The following is a 24791-nucleotide window of genomic DNA, read 5'->3' on the forward strand; positions in this document are numbered from 1 at the left end:
AATAGATACAAGTTTCTTTACATTTTAAGGAAGGTTACATAATGGAAAAACTTCGGACCCGCCCCGAGAGTTAAACTGCTGAGCAAGCAAGAAAAGAAGTAATTAATCGGCCATTACCTGGTTGTTGACCGCTGCCGGAGAAAGAGGCGCTTCCCGCCCCCTGCTATGTACTTTACACACTGAAAGATGGAACAGAAGTGGCCCGGAGACCCTAAAATCAGCAGTTTATATACTCTCGCGGAAGGTTCGAGGCGTTAGGGGAATGAGAACACCCTCCCACAAACACTTTATTGGGCAGGGTACAGCAACATATCCCAGTTGGAGGAAGATACATCGGATTGGTCAGAAATTAATCAAAGAAATTTGGGATTGGCTAAATACAAAACAAGGGGAAAAGAGAGGGGTATACAGCCAACTTAAACAATAACAGAAAGAAATTTAACAAGAAACAAACTTTTGAAATAAAAATTTCTCCAAAAAAACAGTTCTTTCACTTCGCACTAGGGTGCACTATTGTTGATCTGCAGTAGTGTCCTCTAGAAGAGAAAGTTCACACTTCTTTCTACAAGCAAAACAAAAATACGTCGAAAATGACACAGTTCAAAAACTCCAAAATTTCCAGGTAGTGACATCTTCTGAGAAACTTGAAAATTAATACCGTCAATAAAGTTCAGACTTCCTCCAGCAGAGGAGTTTCAACTGGCGCACATTTTAAATTAGTGGCGTGGAGGTGTACTGCCCGGTACAGACCTTCCCCCCCCCAAAAGTTCCTCCAGGGGTGACACATGCAATTGTTTGCAAACAAGGTCCAAGTTATGATGTGGATGTGAAGATTGATTGCAGAAGCATTTATCGAAATGGCTGAAATTTAGTTTGATTCAGTTTCAAAATTTCTTTTAGTAACAGCGGAAGTACTGTCTTAATGTTTGTAGAAGGTTGAATTGAGAAGGAAAACTTTAGTTTTAAAGTTGAGGAAAAATTTTCTAAGTCCACCAGATTTTGTTGTTGAATTCCCAAGTGTAGTAATTGCTGATAGTAACTGTCCATGTAGTTGATGTTGATTAAGTTGGATGGCCAGACCGGCCGTTGCAGCTTGCGTCCAGAGGAGGCCGCTCGGACCCCTCAAGTACCCTGAGATACCGCTCGCCCGCACTATGAGGGGAGCAGTGGTGTTGAAGCACGCCGCGCCCGCGGTGAACATATACAGGCTGCTGGCAAGTAGCAGGTCGTGCGCCGCACATCAGCCTTGGCCGGGAGGAGAGCTCCGGCTCGCCGTGCACATGTGGTCCTCGCTGGGGAAGAGGGGGCCCTTCCTCTAACCCAGTCGCAGCACGGCGCCGCGCGGCTGCGGGGGCACTGAAACATTAAAGCTAGGCGGCAGAATTGTTGGACCATCATCATTTTTTTTGAGGGCACAGGCTTTGTGTAGAGGTTGAGGGGCCAGCGGCGTGCAGAAATTCATTTCAGATGCGAGCCACTGTGTGTAGTGGAGCAGGAGACGGGAGCGTGGTAATGGCCGTGGCAAGGATAGGACGGCGGTTTAACCATGCGGGGAAGGTTTACAAAAACTTACATATGAAACAAAATATTATAGAAGGGGCAGAATGCCTTCAAAGTGAAAACTCAAAAAACTCAAAAAAAAAAAAAAAAAAAAAAAAATAACCTTCATATTCCTTTCACGATTATATGAAGCAAGTTAACCCAGAAATTACACCGGTTTCACCTGTGACATGTGAACCCTAAATATCCTCTCGGTGGCTGGATTGCTTAATAATAATGTGACCGGCGTAAGGAAATCTAGAATGATACATGGCCCATGAAATCTGGGGGCAAGCTTGCCCGCGGGAACAAAATTCTTGACCATCACCTGGTCACCTACCTTCAAATGGGTGGGTCTCCGTCCACGATCATATCTTTCCCTAACCTTTTCATGAGAGACTTTAAGATTGGCTTTAGCCTTCTTCCAAAGATCTTTAATATTATCCGGATCTATTGTCTCGGGTAGAATGTCACTCAGAGACCAGAGGTTAGAGAGCGGCGTGTTGGGAACGAACTTGAACATCAAAGAAGCTGGAGTAAACTTGTGAGATTCATGAACCGCCGAATTCAAAGCAAAAGCTAACCAATGCAGGGACGTGTCCCACCTGGAATGATCTTCATGATGATAGGCAATAAGCGCGGACCTGAGATTACGATTAACCCCTTCAGCCAGAGATGGTTGAGGGTAATAAGCAGAAGTTGTCACATGAGAGATGGACAGGTCAGAGCAGAATTTACGAAATAAATTAGATGTAAAAGCCTTAGCATTATCAGATGCAATATATTGGCATGGACCAAAAGAAGCAAAAATAGAATTTAGGCAAGTAATGGTGGACTGAGCGGTAGCCAGCTTAGTCGGAAATAACCAGGAAAATCTAGTAAAGCCATCTACGCATACAAAGATGAACTTGTTGGCATTTCCCTTTGACTGGGGAAAGGGTCCTACATAATCAATATATAGGCGTTCCATGGGGCGCGATGCTTGATGCGAAGACAAAAGGCCTACCTTGGTGGACATGGTGGGTTTACTGAGCAAACAAGATTTACAAGCTTTTACTAGTTCACGGATTTCACCGTCCATACCTTTCCAGATGAACATTTCACGAATCTTCTCACGAGTTTTAAAGATACCAAGATGCCCTCCTAACGGGGTCTCATGATAATACTTGAAGATCATAGGTACAAGAACAGCTGGAACGACAACTTTCATCATCTTATCATGCCTCGATGGGCAACATAAAACACCATTCCTCAGAACACAAGGGACAACATGTTCCCCAGAAGAAAGGGTTTCCATTATCGGAGCCAGCGTCGGATCTTCACGTTGGTATTTCTCGATATCCCTAAAGAGCATGGGAGCATCTGTTAAGATGGCATTAACATCAGATAGTATGGACTCGGAAGGTGATGAACTGTCGACCGGTTCATGGGTCTCGACGGCGTTGGAAAACATACGGCTGAGTCCATCAGCAACAACATTTTCGGTACCTCTGATATGCCTGACATCGAATTGGAAGGCAGAAATACGGATGGCCCAACGGGCTATACGACCAGTACGACGCGGCCTACCTAAGACCCAGCTTAAGGCTTGATTATCTGTCTCCAAGTCGAATTTGACATGTTCCAGATAGAGACGGAACTTTTCTAAGGCAAATAAGACTGCCAAACCTTCGAGCTCATAGATGGAATACTTGGCTTCTTGAGCCGACAAGGTCCTAGATGCATAGGCGATGGGTCGCCTCCCTAGTTCAGTCTCTTGAAGAAGGACTGCAGCTACTGCTGACGACGACGCGTCGGTTTGGGCGATGAATTTCTTTGAGAAATCAGGCATAGCAAGGACAGGGGCATTACAGAGAGCTAATTTAAGATCTTCAAAGGCGGCTTGTTGAGAAGGTCCCCACTCGAATTTGATGCCTTTCCTACGAAGAAGGTTTAAGTGCGCCGCTCTATTAGCGAAGTTAGGAATAAACTTCCTGAAGAAATTCACCATACCAATGAACCTGGCGATACCTTTAATGTCCTTGGGAGGTTTAAAATCACGGATGGCCTGTGTTCTAGAATGATCGACTGCTACACCATCAGGTGACACAATATGCCCTAGGAATGACATAGAGGGCTTAGCAAAGGCAACCTTGGACAACTTGACAGTTAACCCAGCCTTACGAAGGCGATCGAGAACTTCTCGCAGATGATCTAGATGTTCTTCAAAAGTCTCTGAAAATACGACGACATCATCCAAGTAGTGATACAAGTACTCAAATTTGATGTCGGAGAAGACCCTATCTAGCAGCCTAGTGAGTACAGCTGCTCCCGTGGGGAGCCCGAAAGGCACGCGATTGTACTCGTATAAATTCCAGTCCGTGGCAAACGCTGTAAGATGTTTAGACTCTTCGGCAAGGGGAATTTGATTATAGGCCTGATTCAAGTCCAAGATAGTAAAGAACTTGGCCTTACGAAACCATGAAAAACAAGAATGAAGGTCAGGAAGGGGCACGGATTGCAACACCACCTTCCGATTGAGAGCCCTATAATCAATGACAGGCCTGAAGCCTCCTTGGGGTTTCGGGACTAGAAAAATAGGTGACGAATACGCCGACTTAGAGGGCCTAATAATACCGCCCTTCAACATCTGATCGATGATTTCTTTCAGAGCCTTCATTTTAGGTGGAGATAGCCTATATGGTGGAAAACGGACAGGAATCGAATCCGTGACCTCAATTTTGTATTCAATAAGGTCAGTAACACCAAGAGTATCAGAGAACACCTCTGGAAACGACTGACACAACTTACGAATACTATCAGCCTGCTCCTCAGGTAGATGTCTAAGGTCTAACAACATCTCATCCTGGGTAGGCGAAATAGATGAACATGATACAGAATTACACTTTAACAAGGGAATTTTACAATTGGACGCAAATTTGAATGTGCACGACCTACTCTGGAGATCGAGCACAAGACCAGTGTGAGAAATGAAGTCCGCTCCCAGTATGATGGGGCAAGACAAGTGCTTAGCCACAAACAGTTTGATTTTCCATGAAAATTTAAAAATACGAATTTTGGCATTTACAGAACCTAGAATTTCTAATGGGGATGAATTAGCCGAAACATATTGAACAGGAGATGAGTCATAGTCAGGTAGTTTACAAACAGACTTCAATTTTGAATACCATTGGTCCGAAATAATTGAACAAACACTGCCTGAATCTAATAGAGCGGTTATAGGCTCGTTATTTAACTCAATCTTAAGAAAAGGAACAGGTGCGGGGGTATCCACCGCAATCCTAAGACATTCTTTGGGGCATTCGAAAGATGGATTTGCAAATTGAACGTTCCCTGAATTCACGACCTTTTTGCCAGGGGCTGAGCCTTGGGAAGCAGAATTAGTCGACTCAGCCGAAGCCGCTAGTCACATTTTATTATTGGCATTGGTGGAATTTGCACCAGAAGTTGAGCAGGAGGGGGTGCTATTTGAGTTTGGGCAATTCTTGGCGATATGTGAGAAAGCCCCACATTTAAAACAGCCTTGTGCTGAACCAGCTCCATTATTTGCCCTACTAGACTTGATCAGTGGACACTTATTGCGAAGATGGTCGGGCGACCCGCAAGCATAACATTTACGAGGTGTGACTGATCGGCGAGGTGGTGGAGGCCGAGTATTACTAAAAGAAGGCGGGGGTTCTTTCGCGACACGCAAGGAATCGGCGTATCTCACTCCTTCCGCAGAGACGGCCAACGCTTCAAGTTCAGAGAAAGTTTGCGGGCACGCCGCGAAACACAAATATGACCTATAGGGTGGTGAAATTCCTTCTACAATAGCCTGTACAATCTGATCTTCAGGAAAATGAAGGGCAAACACCCTAGTATAAAACTTAATGTCTTGTATGAAATCAGCCAGATTTTCATCCAATCTCTGTACTCGATAATAGTACTTCTGAATCAGAGATGACCTCGCGCAGGCGGGAATAAAACTTGCAAGCAAGTGTGCATGAAAATCTTCAATAGATGACTGTTCGGCTATGGCTCTTACTATTTTGTCAGAGAGAATACCAATTGTATAAGGATAGAGGATTTGCAAAATTTGACATGGAGAAAGAGAAAACACAAGGGCATGATCCTGAAATTCAACTAGAAATCTTAAAAATGAAATTACGTCACTGGTGGTATTAACGGAAAACTTAGAGATACCTCTGAGCAACATTGCCAATGGATGAGGCAAGCTGCTAAACCCGGGTGACATAGTAGGTAAAGGTTTCAATGGCAAGGAAGTTAATTCCGAACGTATATTATTCAACGATGCACGGCGTTCAGACTCGTCCAATGGGGCAGAGGTTGTTTGAGCAGCGATGGTTTTCCTATTTACTTCTCCCTTAGGAGGCTCTTCCTCGCTACCTACATTCACTGTGGTGGGTAGATCGCTTTTGGGAGGAACCTCCCCAGTTAACAATTGAGTGACCTTGCTAGATAATTCAGAAATATTTTCAAGCAGCGTACTAGCTTCCTTCTTCTGAACGTCATTCAGCTTTAGAGACAACAGATCGTTAACTCTATTTGAGAAATGAAACAGCCTGGCTTGCACACGCTTAATTTGATTAGGAGAAGGATCATTTTCATCAAAAAAACTAACTACAGATGCTAGCCCAGTAATATTCTCGACGATCGTGGAAAGAGAGTCGTCAATTTCTTTCTCTCCCAAGGTGGGGATGGAAATGGGCAAATCAAGGGACTCTCTAAGCTTGTTTGTGTCTACCGCAACCGTGCCTCCAGATTGCACATTTCTAATAGTCAATTCATAGATCAACTCCTCCTTGCGCAAATAGTTAAGATGGAGAACATCGCGAGGGCCGGGCATGATGACAGAACAATTTTGAAAAACTCAAAAAATTCCAGCAACTGAGAAAATGGTTAGAGTTCGGATCAAAACAATGTTTAGCCGTCAAAAGGGGCTAAAATGAGACCCATTCAACCACGCTCTGCTACCACTTGTTACCGTATTTTTGTGGTAGTTATGCGTGAAAGAAGGTGCGGGGTGGTGAACAGGTCTCAAGCTACGAAAGTAAAATTAATTTAAAATTTAACAAGGTTATATTTTCTTTTCAAAATAAAGAAATAACAAGCATGGCAGGTACAGAGTAGCAAGTCAAAAAGGTAGTTACAATATTTACAGGAGTTGGGCTTCGCGCCCCGACTTCACAATGCTTGGGCAATCAGCCCAACCTTACTTCAAAATAAGTATTAACAGAGGGGCAGAAAACCCCATTCATGCTCAGGAGCACTTGCTCCAAATTACACCGAAAAGCCTCTACGAGGCATACAACACTCAATTTTCGAAAAAGAGCTACTCGCTCTCAACTTTAAGCCTCTCAAAGGCCACACCAAACTCCACCTTCAAGTTGTCCTCTCTGGACATAGACACAGGGGTAAAATACCCAACCTACTGAGGTCTATTAGATGAAAAAAAAGGGGTAATTACATGACCTCTAAAATAACAATTTGAGAGGAGGCGATCTGCACTCCTAATGTATTTGTTTCAAAACCTAATTTGGCTCTAGGCCACTGATGCAAGGGCTAATCCCATACTACGGAGGTGACTTTAGAAAAGAAACAAATTTACATAATGTTAAGGAAGAATAGGTTGAGAAAATAAGTTCACCTCAAAACAATATGAGTGGGAGCTCGAGAGGGTTAAGCACTCTCTATCCCAATATGTAGTTTAAAAGATAGAATAGATACAAGTTTCTTTACATTTTAAGGAAGGTTACATAATGGAAAAACTTCGGACCCGCCCCGAGAGTTAAACTGCTGAGCAAGCAAGAAAAGAAGTAATTAATCGGCCATTACCTGGTTGTTGACCGCTGCCGGAGAAAGAGGCGCTTCCCGCCCCCTGCTATGTACTTTACACACTGAAAGATGGAACAGAAGTGGCCCGGAGACCCTAAAATCAGCAGTTTATATACTCTCGCGGAAGGTTCGAGGCGTTAGGGGAATGAGAACACCCTCCCGCAAACACTTTATTGGGTAGGGTACAGCAACATATCCCAGTTGGGGGAAGATACATCGGATTGGTCAGAAATTAATCAAAGAAATTTGGGATTGGCTAAATACAAAACAAGGGGAAAAGAGAGGGGTATACAGCCAACTTAAACAATAACAGAAAGAAATTTAACAAGAAACAAACTTTTGAAATAAAAATTTCTCCAAAAAAACAGTTCTTTCACTCCGCACTAGGGTGCACTATTGTTGATCTGCAGTAGTGTCCTCTAGAAGAGAAAGTTCACACTTCTTACTACAAGCAAAACAAAAATACGTCGAAAATGACACAGTTCAAAAACTCCAAAATTTCCAGGTAGTGACATCTTCTGAGAAACTTGAAAATTAATACCGTCAATAAAGTTCAGACTTCCTCCAGCAGAGGAGTTTCAACTGGCGCACATTTTAAATTAGCGGCGTGGAGGTGTACCGCCCGGTACACTAACAATCACACAAAAATTAAATATCATTCAGAAATTAGATAAGAGAGTCTCTGCACACAAATTAGGCAGTGATGACGGAATAGGAGTGCAATCAGTGCGAGACATAAAAAACAATCAACCAAAAGTTATAGCCTTCATAAGGGACTGCGATAATGATTCTGGCCCTACAAAACAGAAAACTGTGAAGACATCTTATCAGGAGCTTGATTCTGCGCTCCTGAAATGGTTTTACGAGAAGAGAGCAAAAGGAATATCGATTTTGGGTGTCATGTTCTTCGAGAAAGCCAGCTTTTTTCATAAAGCGCTAGGCTTACGTAGATGGTGATTTTTATGCTTCATTAGGGTGGCGTACTAGATTTAAACAGCGACATGGTGTCAGTCTATTAAGGGTCTTAGTGCGAGTACCGAAGCGTTTGCATCATTTTGCATCAGCTTCAAGAAATTTATAGAAGAGAAAATTTTTCTTCCTGATCAAATTTGTAATGCTGATGAGTCAGGGCTAATGTGGAAATATCTTTCTACAAAGTCTCTTGCTTCACAAAAAGAAAAGTTAATTCCTGGACACAAATCTTCAAAAGAACACATTGCAATCATATACTGTGGAAATGCCTCTGGAAACCACAAAATGAAGCTTGTAATGATTGGGAAAGCCAAGAAGCCTTGTTCATTCAAGGGGGCTGAAGCCAAAACCATGCATGTTGTTTATTACAATCAGAAGGGGGCCTGGATGACTAGGAAAATATTCCTCAATTGGTTTCAAGGACATTTTGTAATGGACATAAGAAAATTTCTTAAAAACAAAGGATTGCCAGAAAAAGCAATGCTACTTTTCGATAACTTGACTTTCACATCGAAACAAAGTTTGTTGCCAAATTTCTTCCTCCGAATGTGACAGCACAGATATATACAGCCTAGCGGATCAGTGCATTATTGCATCTGTCAAGCAACACTACAGATCTGAACTCCTGAAAAATTTGATAAGTGTTGTTACTCTGTCAAATTTCTGGAAACAATAATTATTCTTTATTGGATGCTGTATATGGAGTTACAACAGCCTGGGGAAAAGTAAACCCTTGCAACATATCGCGATCATGGGGGAAATTCTACCACAAATAGAACAGGATATCCGCAAAGAAGACAGTCCTCAAGAAATACTTACTCTTGCTAAAAAGCTGAAGGGCTCGAAGGTTGACGAGGATAACTTAATTGAATAGTTTTTGAATGACTCGTGTGAACAAGGCTTTGAACAGTGAAGTGATGAAGACATTGATAATGTCTGTGCTGGAAATGGTAGTGACGTTGACAGTTTCTTTTTTTTTTTTTTCCCCCTTCATGGGGCCTCTAAATATTAGTTCCTAATTAGCATTGACCTCCAAGGTCTTTTGCCACACATTGACAGCTGTAAGTGAGATTGAAGAAAAAAGTGATGAAAGTGTTTCTCATTCTGTGGCTCTAAAGTGTATAGATACCCTGTTGGATTATATGGAACATAGGGGGTGTGAATATGGTGACATTATTGCCGCATGCAAATACGTCTTGAGGTAAAGAAGCAGATGAACAACCAAAAGCAGAGATCTATTACAGACTTCTTCAGACCACAATAATGTGGGTGAGTTATCTTTATAAATGTTTTATAGCCTACTTTATGTGGTACTGTATTTTTTTAAAAATATATAGAAGGCATTTTTCTTGTAATTAACACATGGTTTTGGATTATCCATGTTTTCTGATTACCCCTGCCATTCACCCCGTTCATTAGCCCGGATAATCGAGAGTAGTACATAACATTACTGTACACCTCTGTTTTTCATTACCACCCGTTGTGATGGTGACCTCTTAACACTCACAGTTGGCATTTTATAGTAGACGGGCGTCTGATCTGCATTTCTAATTTGGGAAAGCAGGTATGAATTTTTCTTTTGCAACCTAATTATATGGCTCGGGAAGGAAAACGGTTTTTCTTCATAGGCAGTAGGAACACGCTGTGAAATGTGGTACGCCTTCTAATGCTCAGTCCATTCCTCTTATAGAAATTTCTGATCCGCCCTCGGCTTGCTTTAAACTCTGGCGCAGAAATTTCTTTTGCGATTTCTCTGATGCTTTTAATTGGTGCAGTTCCCGTCTTTCTGTTATGTATTTGTACAGAATCCTTTCAATTTCAGGAAACTGTGCACTCTTCCTGTGGAAAGCTCTATAATCACCACTACTGTTTAAGAGAAAATCGTTTATCTTTCTCCAATCTCAAATACAAGATTTATCTATATTGTATTTCCTACCGGCGGCACGATTTCCGATAAACTACAGCTGACTTTTAGGAAAGTTTTACACACATTTATGTTTTAGAACAAATCTCCATTATTACAATACGGTACACACATGTCCACTTCTTATTTTCAAACAAACTCTGTCGGAAGATGTAGTTGAAACCAGTGCCAACCCATAAAACTAAAATACACTAAAAAACATAACATTCCCTAAGACGCGTAAAGTATTGCGCCGCAAAATGAAAGGCTTAAATAAGACCTGCACCTAATTTTTAGAAGCGATATTTTCAATAAAACAAAGTGTGGGTGGTATTCAGGTTTATTCGATACGTACACAAAGTAGTCATTCCCGAATTATGCAATGTCAAGAAAATCTTACAGTGAAACTCTGTTAAGCTTTCAAAGGACCACGAAAAGAAACGTCTTTAAACAGGAAACTTCTTAAAAGGGGTAATGCCCGAAAATTTATTCTGTACTTGGGAATACATGTGAAACACACAGCCAACAGATTTCCTTGTTTGTGAACGATACCGAAAAATGCTGATATATAAGAGCTGCTAAAGGAAAGCCACAATATAAATATTAGATTATCATGACATGTATTTTTAGAGATAAAGTAAAATAATTGAACATACTGTATTATAAAATTACTTGATAAGAGAAGGAAACATATTATATAATAATTAATGCTATTTGCTTTACGTCCCACTAACTACTTTTACGGTCTTCGGGGACGCCGAGGTGCCAGAATTTAGTCCCGCAGGAGTTCTTTTACGTGCCAGTAAATCTACCGACACGAGGCTGTCGTATTTGAGCACCTTCAAATACAACCAGACTGAGCCAGGATCGAACCTGCCAAGTTGGGGTTAGAAGGCCAGCGCCTTAACCGTCTGAGCCATTCAGCGCGGCACATCTATATGTATAAAACAAGAGTTTTGTCTGTACATTGCTCAGAATTTGAAAAGAATGGTATTTCTGTATCGGCCATGTCCATAGTAACAAGGGAATGAACTTTTTACTTTTCCGTAATTTCTGTCTGTCTGTATGTATGTATGTATGTACACGCATCACGAGAAAACGGCTGAAGAGAATTTAATGAAAATCGGTATGTAAGGCCCGGGAATAAGTCGCTACAATCTAGGCCATAAATAATCTTATTCACGCGCAGAGAAATGGTAGTTTGGGGGAAGGCCTAAAATTTAATTCTCAAATATTTATGTTAGTAGTGGTCCTATCTTAATGAAAATCGGTATGTAAAGTCCGGGAATAAGTGGCTACAATCTAGGTTGTAAATAATCGTATTCACGCTGAGAGAAATGGTAGTTTAGGGGAAGGCCTAAAATTTAATTCTCAAATATTTGTTATTTGTCATATATTAATGAAAATCGGTATGCAAAGTCGGAGAATAAGTCGCTACAATGTAGGCCATAAATAATTTTATTTATGTTGAGTGAAATGGCAGTTTAGGGGAAAGCCTTAGATTGAATAATCAAATGTTTGTGTTGTTCATGGTCCTGTTGACAAATAGTATGTAACTAAATTAAATATTATTAAATTTCCGTTCATTTATGTCTTTTACATTTTTTACTGTACCCGCTATGATAACGGAGATATTCATGAAATTTTATTTTTTTGTAAAGTCCATTTCAGCGCCGCCACGAGAAAATGGGTAAACAGAACTGAATGAAAATCGTTATGTAAAGTCGAGGATAAGGAACTGCAGTCTACGCTATAATGAATTTTATAAGACGCCCTAATATTACACAGTCGAAAGAAAACTGAATGTGAAGGCCTACAATACAGAAAGCTCATAACATGGATCAACAATAATATTACATTGACCATTGTTTGTTATGATGTGCTTTGTATCTCTGTTGCGGCTCATCTCTGATAGATGGGATTACTGCTGTATACCGAGATTTTTAAAATTTTGCTTTACGTCGCGCCGACACAGATACTGTAGGACTCATGGCGACGATGGGATAGCAAAGGGCCAGGAGTGGAAAGTAAACGCCCCTGGCCTTAATTAAGTTACCGCCCCAGCATTTGCCTGGTATGAAAATGGGAGACGACGGAAAACCATCTTCAGGGCTGTCGACAGTGGGGTTAGAACCCACTACCTCCCGGATGCGAGCTCACAGCTGCTCGGCCCTAATCGCGCGGCCAACTCGCCCGGTCGTACTGAAAATAACAGCCTGCCTGAATATTGGCTGAAAGTAACTGGGGAGTTAGATAACTTCTTCTTTAGCATGCCGTTCCTCTGGTTCATAAATTTTCTGATACTACTGATACGTAACAAACTGGTTCATCATAGCATTCCAGCTATTTAATCCCGACTCTGAGGCACTGATTAGAATGAGCAGTGTGCATATTTAATGGAATAATGGCAGAGGAGTGTTCACGGCTGTCTGCGGTCTGGTCATTCCAGCACTGGAACTCTGGACTGTTAGATCGGCACAGTAGTACTGTTCGCTAAAAGTGAGAAAATGTTCAGTTTTTCATTTGATTGAGTATTTTATATGATAACATTGCTTTTAATCGCTACATTCCTACTGGCAACTTCAGGTAGGAAAACCACAAAGACAGTCTTTTTGAGAATCCCGTAGTGAAGCAAGGGTACATCAGCTAGTATTATATAAAGCCTTGCAAAAGAGATAAGAAGTAGTACTAAGGACATTAAAACTGTAGATGGTAACCGTACATTATGTAAATTCCATACTTCATTAGACGTTAAATACATTTCCAAACACAAAAGTCTAGGCTCCTATTTGGAAAAGAAATTGTCCAGGGTTGACTGTTTTAGGTTTTTACTGCTTTCTTGAAGTATAAACCTCTCCATTTCCCACATTGCCTTCCATGTGTTCTGAGGTACACTGACTGAACCTTCCATAAACTGCCTCAGTGTTTCAAGGCAGATGCTTGCTTCACTGCAAGATGGTCTTGGGGGTTTCTCTTCCTCAACCTCCTCGTCTTCTTCTTCTTCTTCTTGAATCTCCTCATCTCCTGCCTGAATTTCCTTGCAGATCTTATCGATGGTCTGGTCCTCGCAAGTGATTAGCATATCATCAATGGCAGTGAAGTCGTCAAAACTACTGTTAATCTCCATCTTCTCCTGTATAGTTTTTCATCACCAACTTCCGTAACAATGCTGTTGGTACCACCACCGAAGCCTGCTTTCTTGAAGCAATTTGCTATTATTACAGGCTCCACTGAATCCCATGATGAGGCAATGAAATGCATTGTGACCAAAAGAGATGGATTGCACATGGGTTTACCTGCTTCCTTGCATAGCAGCATACAGTGCACAACTGATTTTTGGTACCTCTGCTTCAGTATCTTGATGATTCCTTGGTACATGGGCTGTAGTACCGATGTTGTATTCGATGGAAAAATTCTACCTTGATGTTCCTTAACCCCTCAGCGCCGATCTCTATACGTGGTATAGACCCTCTTTTCTTCCGTAGCCACCGACCTCTATACGTGGTATAGACCCATACATCGTTTTGCATTTACGGCTATAGTGCGAAGAGTTTTCGGGCTACGGATATGCAAATTGTTTTGTTTCCAAGAAGACATTATCGGCTTTATCAGTGTTGTAATTAAGAATTGAAAATCGTTAAAATGAAGTTGTTTTTGCAAGGATAAGTATTTGTTAAGTAAGTCTGAGCACTAATCTCTGCTTTTCTAAAACGTCTGTTTGCTTCATTCTTTCCTACAGAATAAAATAAAGAAGTGATATTCTGAGAAGTTTGTCTTTTCACGTGATGTTCTTTGCTCTAATTTTACATTAAGAGCGCGGTTTATTTATTATATTTGCCTTTATTTCTCTGCTTGTAACATTTTCGTAACTCTTCACGAGCGCACTGTGTTGGCACGAGTTAGTGCTGCTTTCTGTCATACGATACGGGAAGCAGTTGGTTATGATATATATCTCATTTGAAAGACGATGTATCGACCTTTTATCTGAAATATTATATCGAGTTGGTTTTTTTCGTCATAAATGTTATTCCCCTCATTCAGTTTCATCCTGCTCAATGGCCAGCTCCAGCCGTGGTTTGACTGACAGAAACATGCTTGAAATGTTGTATAATTCAGATGACAGTTTAGTCGGAAGTAGTAGTGACAGTATTACCAGCAGTGATAATGAAATAGATGATGTGGCTGTAGCGGATGCAGTGGTAAATGATGAGAGCGACGATGAGGAGGAACCAGTACTTGGAAATTTCATGTGGGAGGCTATGGATAATTATACAGGTCAGAGGGAAGTTTTCAACAGTGAATTCTGATTCCTTAATTCTCTAATAATATTCAGACAAGCCACAGGGACAAACACTGAGCAGTTATCTTATCGGGTTCAGCTGATGGAAGGTTTGTTTACAAAATACGCTCGCTCGGGCGGGGAATGAAATATTCAAGGCCAGCGCGCATCAGATAATACAGTTCCAAGGTTGAAGGAAAGACATTTTATTAGGAAATTAGCACCCAGGAGTGAGAAATCCAAACCTCAGAGACGTTGCATCGTATGTTCAAAACACGGCGAAAACTAGACGTCGTCGTACTGCTGCCAGGAGTGTGACTTGGGTCTATGTCTCGAAGAGTGCTTTGAACTATATCACATGAAACTAAAATACTAAGGATATGTGAAACAATTATGTAATTATCTGCATGTACATAGTTCTATCATGCGGAATTCCAAATTTTGTGAATATCGGGCTACTCTTATGCTTGTAGTAACGCTTGAAGTGAATCAATGTATTTCAGTCGCTCGTAGTTGAAATCTCGTTCGGCCGCGGGGTAGGAAGCTATTTAAATGGCTGTGACACTGAGGGGTTAAATGCGGCCTCTCCTTGGGATGAGCAGGTCAGTGGTCCATAAACCCACAATCTTCCTATTCTGGCTCCCTATTTTGGCTCCCTATTTTGGCATCTAATGCCTGCATATACTCTTCAAACAGGGAACTTGTCAACCAAGCTGACTTGTTGCTGGTGTAGATTGGTGTAGTTGGTGTATTGAGTAACCAAGCCGTGTTGATGGGCTGCATGGTTGATTGTTGTGCAGAATGTGAAGTTTTTGAATTCCTGTTGAGAAGAAAGTGGACACTGCGCGTGGTGATATTAATTGGTGGAATTCTCAGTTCATAGCGGAAAACAAATTGGACCTATTAAAATTGAGAAAAGCTAGTAAAAAGCAAAGTGCGTACAAAAGGAAAAGATTAACACAAAGTGAATGGACACTTACCTCGCTGTCTTGTGTGTAGTTTAGCTGATAGTGTGCGACTGATTATGAAAGGAGAAATATGGGCTGGGAGGAGGGCAGGCGCTTGCGGGTTGGGTAGAGTGGCATTGGCTTGGTAGGGGATGGGGGTGGGGGGTGAAGTGGGGATTTAAGGCGGAGCTCAAGGGTGCGGGAGAAAGGGTAATTGTTTTGGAAAAGTACCTTTAATTAAACTTAGGATTGAGTTCTGGTTGGCTGAATTATAATTTCTGAGAAAAGTGATAAATAAGTCGTAAAGTATGTTGGGTTTCTCTGAGATTTCATTAAGATTGTAACTGGCGTTAAAATATTGATCCATACGCGTCCATGAGCGGGCAGGCGGGTCTAACGCCAGCAGAGGCGTCATTCCCGCTAGCGGTAGAACAGCGAATCATACTCCACGTGGCGGCAGTGAGCAGTTCACCCACCTCTGCCGCACGATAGGAACCGCCTGAAGTGTAGTACATTCTTTACTAGCTGATGTACCTGTGCTTCGCTACAGAATTCTACATTGTATACAGAATTCTAGGTTAGGTAGTGCACACGTTGTGAGCAAGATTGTATTAAATTCCATAGCTCTTAACGTTACCCTAGAAACGCGATGGGGAAGTCACCAAGCGTCTTTTCTCATATGAAGACTGGATTACAGAATATCTATTTAACGGTAGGCCCGCTTGCCTACCATCAGTCACAATCAAGTTGGGGAGCATTATAATGGCAGACATTCAATCTCCACCTGCCCGTTCACATCTTCGGAAAGACTGTTTTAGTCATTTTCCCAACTGAAATGAACATAGGTCATTGCAGTGATGTCAGTAGGAATGACACGATTAAAAAGCAATGTTTCCATATGAAATTCTCGATCAAATGAAAAACCACGCATTTTCTCACTTTTAACGAACAGTACTGTGCTTCCGATCTAACAATCCAAATTTTCAGAGCTGGAATGACCTAGCTGTAGACACTCGTGATTCGTGAAGACTCTTTGTCTTCTTTTGGCGGGTGGGGGCTCAAATAGTGGAGAGTCCCAGGGCAAAAATTATGCCCTTTTAATAATCTGTTTTGCTAAGAGTACCCGATGAGTCGGAAAATCTCAATTCACTACACTGGCGGCGAAAAAATCTATCTGACTTGGAGGTAAATCCTTCCTGAAAACCAGAGGAGAAAGCCCCTCTTCACTGCTAATTTGGAATAAAATGAATATAGACTTAATAAAAGTGAAGCGGAAGAAGCTTTTCTTAAGAAACGGCTCTTTTCAGGGTTGAATTTTGAATTATTTAGTGAATTGTGGCGCTATAATTTGGAGTGGAGCTAAATTGTAATTCTAGACCAGATCATACTACTACTACTACTACTACTACTACTACTACTACTACTAAGTGAGCCTCTGTCTTAAATGTGCACACTGCTCAATCAAAACAGCGCGTCAGAGTAGGGATCGAATAGCTGGAATACTATGATGAACCAGTGTGCTACGTACTAGCAGTATCAGGAAATGTATGAACCAGAGGAATGGAACGCTACAGAAGAACGTTTTCTAACTCCCCAGCTATTTCCTGCCAATATTCAGTCAGGCTGTTATACTCTGTACGCAGCAGTGATGCCATCTATCGGAGTTGAGTGGCAGCATAGGATACAAAGAACATCACAACAAACAAACAATGGTCAATATAATGTTCTTGTAGTTGAATGTTATGCTTTTTCGATATTGTAAGCCTTCACATTTAGTTTTCTTCCGACTCTGAAATGCCACTCTTATCATAGTCGGTGCGGTAAAACTGAATAAAACATAAAGGTAAGGGTGTATTCTTCCCCAAGGCAGGTCGGAACCTCGCAGAGGTGTGCCTGAGCCGGAGTTTGTGTGCGGTAGGGTGGTCAGATCTTTTCCGCTCCTCCATCCCCTTACCCCCCACCAACAGCGCGTGGCAACCCATCCAGATCTTGACCACACCCAATGTTGCTTAACTTCGGAGATCTCACGGAATCCGGTGTTTCAACACGGCTATGGCCGCTGGCAATAAAGCATAAATGATCGGAAATTGTATTCTCTCTAACTTTTGTTATGCAGTACTCTTCGATAGGACAAATAACTGGAGGTATGTAAAAAATGCATTTTAGGTGCCTTTTCCAAAACTGCAATTTCATCCAGGGTGAATAAAATTGTTTATAGCTTAGACTGTAGTTTCTTATTCCCTGACTCTATGTACCGATTTTCATTATATTATGTTAATCAATTTTCTCCTGGTTCGCCGTTGATATAGACTTAGCAACAAAAATACAAATTCATGAATATCTCTTATCATAGCCGGTACGGTAAACATGTATGAGACATAAATGATCGGAAATTTAATTCTACATAACTTGAATTATGTAATCTTTATCGATAAGACCACTAATAATTTAAATATTTGAGAATTAAATTTCAGGTCTTCCCCTAAACTACCATTTCACTCGTTTAGTAATATGCACCTTAATAAGTTCAAACAGCTCATCGAATGAAGCAACTGACATTCTATAATATTGGAAAAACATTTCTCTAAATGAAATTGTCCAGCGGTGAGCCGATTCGATAACGCAGGGTGAGTCCACCAACGTCTTTTCTTATCAGGTTTCTTTTTTAATATTGCTAATAACTGTAGTTGAACAGCTCCAACAACACAACCTATTTGTAGTACATCCATCGTTATAGTACGGCGTGTTTATCGCTGGTGGAGAATGGCTGCGCGTCGCCGGCCTTTTTGGCGCTGTTTACAGGCGTCAAATCAACCGCTCGTGTAGAATTGGCAAAAAGTTTGAGCGTTCAGGCGGGCGAACAGTGGCGTTTTACCTGCTCATGGAGCATCAGCCTTAAGCTGATACAGTGTTTAGTCGACTCTTCTTCCAGAGAGTATTAACCACACATTTTGTTACTCAGACATTGTACATACCTGTATATTTTTATATATGTGTCAGTTTACTTTGTGTTCATTCTTATTGCCATAGCACCCGTTACGTATCACCAGGACCTACTGAATTCCATGAGTCTATAGACTTTAACAACACAGAGCACCTTATTTGTACTTTTGTCCCAGAATTCTTAGCATATATAATGTACTTGTATTAATTATTACTCACCTACATCACACGTAATATTTCATTTTCATTTGCAACATTCCAACCACACTTCATATTGTAAAATTTTATTTTTCATAAGACTCTTACTGCTAGAAAAACATGTTTTAGAATTTCGCATTTATTTTGTGTATGTTTTAATATGGCTGATGATGACCCCGAGTAGGGTTGAAACTAGTCCCATGTAATGTAAATACTGTAGATATAACTTAGTATTGAATAGGTGGAAAACTCTACTGTGCATTATTTTTATGTTATCTCTGTTCAATACGGACCAACAATATGAAGTTCATAACCCTTAATTAATTTGAAATTTTGTGTTGTACATTCCATATAAAGCATCAAAAACTTCTGTGACACCGTATGGCGTCATGCTATATTTTATGTTTCGTAAAAATGGATGCGACACCATATGGCATCACACATGACCTTGGTATGATGAGGTATTACTTAGTACATCATATTAATATATCCCAAAATTATATAAATAGCTTACAAGGCATACAATTGCTGTGGCACCAGCGGAATACTGTTGAAATTCATGCCTGGCACCACTGGAATAGTGTGCTACGATTGGCTCTGCACTCAACATGTTAAAATTAAGTGATCGTTTACTTAGCCTTTATTTCTAATGAGTTAACAACTACTATCGACCATATGATTTACGTATTTGTATATACCAAACCCCATGTTACAACAGTCTACCAAGTGACTGCTGCTCAGCCCCAAGGCCAGCAAATTCCCAGCGCATTATTCTTGACTTTCAAGACTGAGGCCACTCTGTCACTGCTAGATAACTCCTCAACTGTTCTCACGTAGGCTAAGTGGACCTCGAACAGCCCCCTTTCTTGACCTGGCCAGAAATCAAACCCAGGACCTCCATGTGAGAGGCAGGCTCACTACCCTTAGACAATTGGTCCACTATACTGTGTATTTTTTTTTAAGTTCCGTTTGGGCCTGCTATGGACCACGTGGTTCTTATCTCTAGCAGCTTTCTTCTTTGACCAGTACTCCTTCATTCTTGCACTGTGAATGTCTTTTCGCTCCTGAGTCCATTTCACACCTCCTCCCGGACGTACTGTTTTTTCTGTTAGTGACTGGAGAGAGTTTGATGTTCTGATCAACGTTCTGTACCTATTCCTGTCATAAATTTCACTGGGAGCAATGTCCAATTCTTGAAGGTCTTTTCTGACGAGTCTTGCCCACTTGGCATTAGTCGCTTTCCCTCTAGAGATGGTGTGAAAGATTCTGGAGGTGAGCCTCTGATTGTCCATTCTCATGACATGACCGTAGAAGTTCAATCTCCTCTTCCTCATAGATGTTGTAATGCTCTCCAATTGTTGGTACAGTTCGTTGTTGTGCCTGATTCTGTACTTGCCTTCTTCTTTAATGGGGCCCATGATTTTTCTCAGGATCTTCCTTTCCTTCAGCTCCAGTTTTCTAAGTTGCCCTTTTCTTACCATGTTTAGGCATTCTGAGGCATATAGTACTGACGGTCTCACTACAGTAGTGTAATGCCTGATTTTGAGGTTAAGGGAGAGGGATTTGGATTTGTACATACTCTTACATAGGTGGTAGGCATTTTCCAATTTGATGCATCTGCTGTTCATGGCCTGATCTTCATTCATGTTTGGGGTTATCCATTCTCCTAGGTATTTGAAGGAGTTAGTCCTTTGTATTGTTTTGTCCCCCAGTGGGATTGATTTGGGTGCATCTTTGATGTTGGTGATAAACTGTGTTTTGTTGATGGCGATCTTCAGCCCTACTTTAGCTGCTATGTGGTCGAGAGAGGATAGTTGATGGATAGCTTCCTCCACACTGGATGCCAGGAGTGTAAGGTCGTCTGCGAAGGCTAAACAGTTGACTGTTAACTTGTCTTTCTTGTAGCCAATTCTCAATCCAGAGTCATCCTGTAGCATTTTCGTCCACTCACGAATGACTTTTTCAAGTAGGCAATTAAAGAGGATTGGAGATAGGCCATCCCCTTGTCTAACACCTGTTTTGATCTCAAATCTCTGGGACAGTTCCCCTCTGAATTTGATTCTGGCAGTAGTGTTGGTAAGAGTTGCTTTCACTAGATTCAAGGTTTTCTTATCTAGTCCCAGTTCAGCGAGTGCCTGGAAGAGTGACTCTCTATCTACTGAATCGTAGGCCTTCTGAAAGTCAACAAATGTTGCCACGTAGGGTGAGGCGCTTAGGTTTTTGTAAGTGATGATGGTTTTGAGGTTCAGGATTTGTTCGGCGTATGACCTTGACTTGCGAAACCCAGCCTGGTACTCTCCGATGCAGGAGTCTAGTTGAGCCTCTACTCTTGTGAGTAATACTTTGGAGAGTATCTTATACGTCACTGATACAAGGGAAATCCCTCTGTAGTTGTTGAGATCTGATTTGTCGCCTTTTTTGTGTAACGGGTGGATGATAGCTGAAGTCCAGTCGCTAGGTAACGCTTCTGTCACCCAGATGTTTGATATGATTTCATGGATACTTTGGATTGACTCCTCATCAGCGTATTTCCAGAGCTCTGCTATGATTCCATCCTCGCCCGCTGCTTTGTTACATTTCAATTCTGAAATGGCTTTCTTGATCTCCCCCTTTGTTGGTGGGAGAGAGTCCGACTTAGTAACATTCTGAGGTTCGAAATGCAGTTTCTCCTTGGGTTCCCTTGAATTTAGAAGGTTGTTGAAATACTCTGCTAGAACTGTGGTTCACTCTTCATTGTTCATTTTCAGATTTCCGTCAGCTCCCCGAAGGTGAAGTGTAGGGGCTGAGTAGGGTGTTATTTGAGATTTAAAAGTTTGGTAGAAGTCTCTAGTGTTGTTTCTTTCAAAATCCCTCTCTGCTTGTTCAATGATATTTTTATTGTACTGCCTCTTGGTGTTCCTGATAATTTTAGTTGCAGTTTTCCTAACTTCTAAGAAGTTTTTATGGTTTTCCAGACTTTTGTTACGGTTCCATTTTAGCCATGCTTGCTTTCTCTCTTCTATTGCTTTGTCACAAGTAGTTGTCCACCATGGATGTTTGTTCTTTCTGACTGCCGGGATGGTGGTTGTCGCTGCATCTATTAGTGCCTTCTGTAGTTGGGGCCAATCTTTTTTGTCTTTGTTTTTAGCCAGGGTCTCTGTGAAGTTATTGTTATCTTTCAGCCTGGCTGGATTGAACCTTGGAATTCGTGACTTGATGCAGTGGTTTTCCCTGCTGCTTTTAAGAGGGATGAAATTTGTTTTGATCAAAGAAAGATAGTGGTCTGAATCAATGTTTGCGCTTCTCAATACTTTGACATTCAGCACTTCTTTGCTGTTGCTTCTACTGATGGCTACGTGGTCCAGCTGGAATTCCCCAAGCATTGGGTTAGGACATCTCCAAGTCATGGCTTTCCTAGGAAGGCGTTTGAAAGCTGTAGATTTGAGGACTAAGTTGTAATTTCTGCACAGATCAATCAGTCTTTCCCCATTCCTGTTGGTCCTCTTGTGGGCTGGGTAATCTCCAACTATGTTCTTGAATTTTCTCTCTTTGCCAATCTGGGCGTTAAAGTCTCCCATTAAAATAGTTATGTGGTGTTTTGGGATCCGGTCCATTGTCTCTTCGAGTACCCTCCAAAAGGTTTCCACATTTTCAATATAATACACTGTTTTATTTTCTTACAAAATTTCCATATTTCCCCAGCAGATTATATATATATATTGAGAGAGAGAGAATGGTATGTATAAAATTCTAAATTGGTAGTTTGATTGCTGCCTGGGAGACTGATTACCTCAGATCAAGTAGGGGTATTTCAGTCTCCTTGACAAAGAATACTGCAATGAATTCGAAACACCAGCAAACTTTACAGAATGTACAGAAAACAACAATATGGTTCATCTCGGAAGAAGAACTAAATTCTGAATAAGATAAAAATTAACTTAATGTGCTGGAAAAGATTCTCTTTTCAGAAAATATTATGGCAAATAACTGAAGGATTCTGCTTTTGGAAGTTAATTCCAAATGGCTATTAAAAAAAATGTAAATGGTCTGACAATTGTAATACAACAAAGCTTATAATTAATGACACCAGAGTGGTTGTATAGGAGAATTAAAAAAACCCAAATGTTTGCAGTGATTTTTAATATATCTTTTCTTCTGTTTCAGCCCTGTAACATATGCATGGCATGGTGGGTGCTCCCTTACCAAGGATAAGGAATTTAAAAGTATGTTCATTACAAGAGAGGAGTATGAAGAAGAAGGCCATACTGCATGTTCTGAGAAATTTGACATTTAGTGTACTTTTCAAATGTTGGGAGATAGTGGGTTCGAACCCCACTGTTGGCAGTGGCAGTGATATTGGGCATCAGGAAAGGAAGGAGGGGGATGAAGTTAACTTTTTTCAAGGCTGTAGTACGAGCACTTGCGTATGTATTAATGTTTATCTTCATCATTAAGAACTAAAGTGTTCAAAGTTTAGGTTTTCCTCATACTGTGAGTGATGTAAAAGCTCTGGGAATAGAGTAAAGGGTATTGAGAACAAGCAGCATTTCGGGAGTCTCTCAGAGATGTTGACGAAGGGAAGCATGCTTGAAGAGTTGTTAATGGGCAAGTATAATAAATACAGTCAGTCTCGAGAAAGAGAAGTAGAAAGGAAGAGTGTATGAGCTGATCACCTCATCACCATTCCTCTTAAAACAGCTATTACCACCTGCAACAAAAAAAGAAGTGTGCCATTTGAGCGAGGATGTTATATAATTATGTAAATTGTGAAATAGGACTTGTTCTACCTTGTTCAAATTGGTCCCTGAGAACACATGGTGTTAGAAACCACACACCAGTTCATAAACATAGAATGACAGGGAATAGTAATAATAACAACAGCAGCAGAGAAATGGAAATATTTGTGCAAAAACACAGATTATAGTAATTTGCAAGTTAATTTCTGGAATCTTTGCTATAGTTGGCAAGTAACTTGTTTCTTCTCAGGTAGCAAAGTAAATGGTAACAGTTGCACTTTTGGCCACATCACTGTCCCCATCATCATCATCATCATCCTCCTCCTTTCCCCTTATCCAGCTTGTGCTGGGTCGGGGCATTTATGGCACTTCTCCACCTTCCTTTCTCCTTCCACCATTTTTTTTCAATCATTTTGTCCCAGTCCAGGTTTCTTCTTGCACTCCTCTTTATTGAATCAATCCACCTTGTTCTAGGTTTCCCTCAAATTTCATCTCCATCATCTGTTTTGGTATTCTTTCCTACTCCATCCTCTTTACATGCCCAGACCGTCTTAGTTTACTCCTGTCAGTTATCTCATTTAGGTTTTCCATTCCAACCTCCTTTCTCACATCTTTGTTTCTCAATATGCCTTTCCTGTCATATTTCGTAGGTATTTTCTTTCACTGGTTTGAATTCTACTCTCCTCCCTACTTGTCATTGTCCAGGTACTGGGCGAGTTGGCCGTGCGGTTAGGGTCGCGCAGCTGTGAGCTTGCATCCGGGAGATAGTCAGTGGGATCGAACCCCACTGTCGGCAGCCCTGAAAATGATTTTCCATGGTTTCCTCTTTTCACACCAGGCCGCTTCCTTCCCATTCCTAGGCCTTTCCCATCCCATCGTCGCCTTAAGACCTATCTGTGTCGGTGTGACATAAAGCATTTTCCCATTTGCACACCAGGCAAATGCTGGGGCTGTAACTTAAGGCCATGGCCGTTTCCTTCCCACTCCTAGCCCTTTCCTATCCCATCGTCGCCATGAGTGCGGCGTAAAGCCAATCGTTGTACATTGTCCTGGTCTCAGCCACATAGGTCAATACGGGTGCATAATACATTTTGTACATTATCTCTTTACAATTGCCTGGTATCCTTATTCCAGACAAGGTTTCTTACAGTCTGGTAGAATGCATTGCCCTGTTGCACCCTCTTGCTAATCTCCATGTCCAGCCTTGTATTCTGCATTAACTTAGTATTTGAAACTGTCAACAATTTCAATTTTCACAATGCCTTTTCCTTCTCTTTCTCATCTTGATATCACTATGGCCTTCCTTTTCTCTACACTGATTTTCATAGCATACTTTTCAAATTTCTTGTTCAGTACATCAAGTTGTTCTTGTACTTCTTTGCCTTTGTTCCCCAGACCACAATATCATCTGCAAATGGTATTAACTTCATCTCTCTATTCCCATATGCTCCCTTTGT

At 41.2% G+C, this 24791-nt stretch overlaps 1 protein-coding gene across 1 annotated transcript in view; it reads left to right on the forward strand.

Moving 5' to 3' along the window:
* The window catches only part of Arp6 (Actin-related protein 6), an 86341-nt gene extending 61905 nt beyond the window's left edge, over positions 1-24436 (forward strand). The window contains exon 7 of the mRNA XM_067138843.2: positions 22763-24436. Within this exon, the coding sequence (XP_066994944.1) occupies positions 22763-22892 (130 nt within the window). The 3' untranslated portion in view covers positions 22893-24436. The remainder of the gene's footprint in view (positions 1-22762) is intronic.
* Positions 24437-24791: the final 355 nt, after the last annotated feature.

This window comes from Anabrus simplex, chromosome 1 (genome assembly GCF_040414725.1).
Source record: "Anabrus simplex isolate iqAnaSimp1 chromosome 1, ASM4041472v1, whole genome shotgun sequence".
Taxonomy (NCBI): domain Eukaryota; kingdom Metazoa; phylum Arthropoda; class Insecta; order Orthoptera; family Tettigoniidae; genus Anabrus; species Anabrus simplex.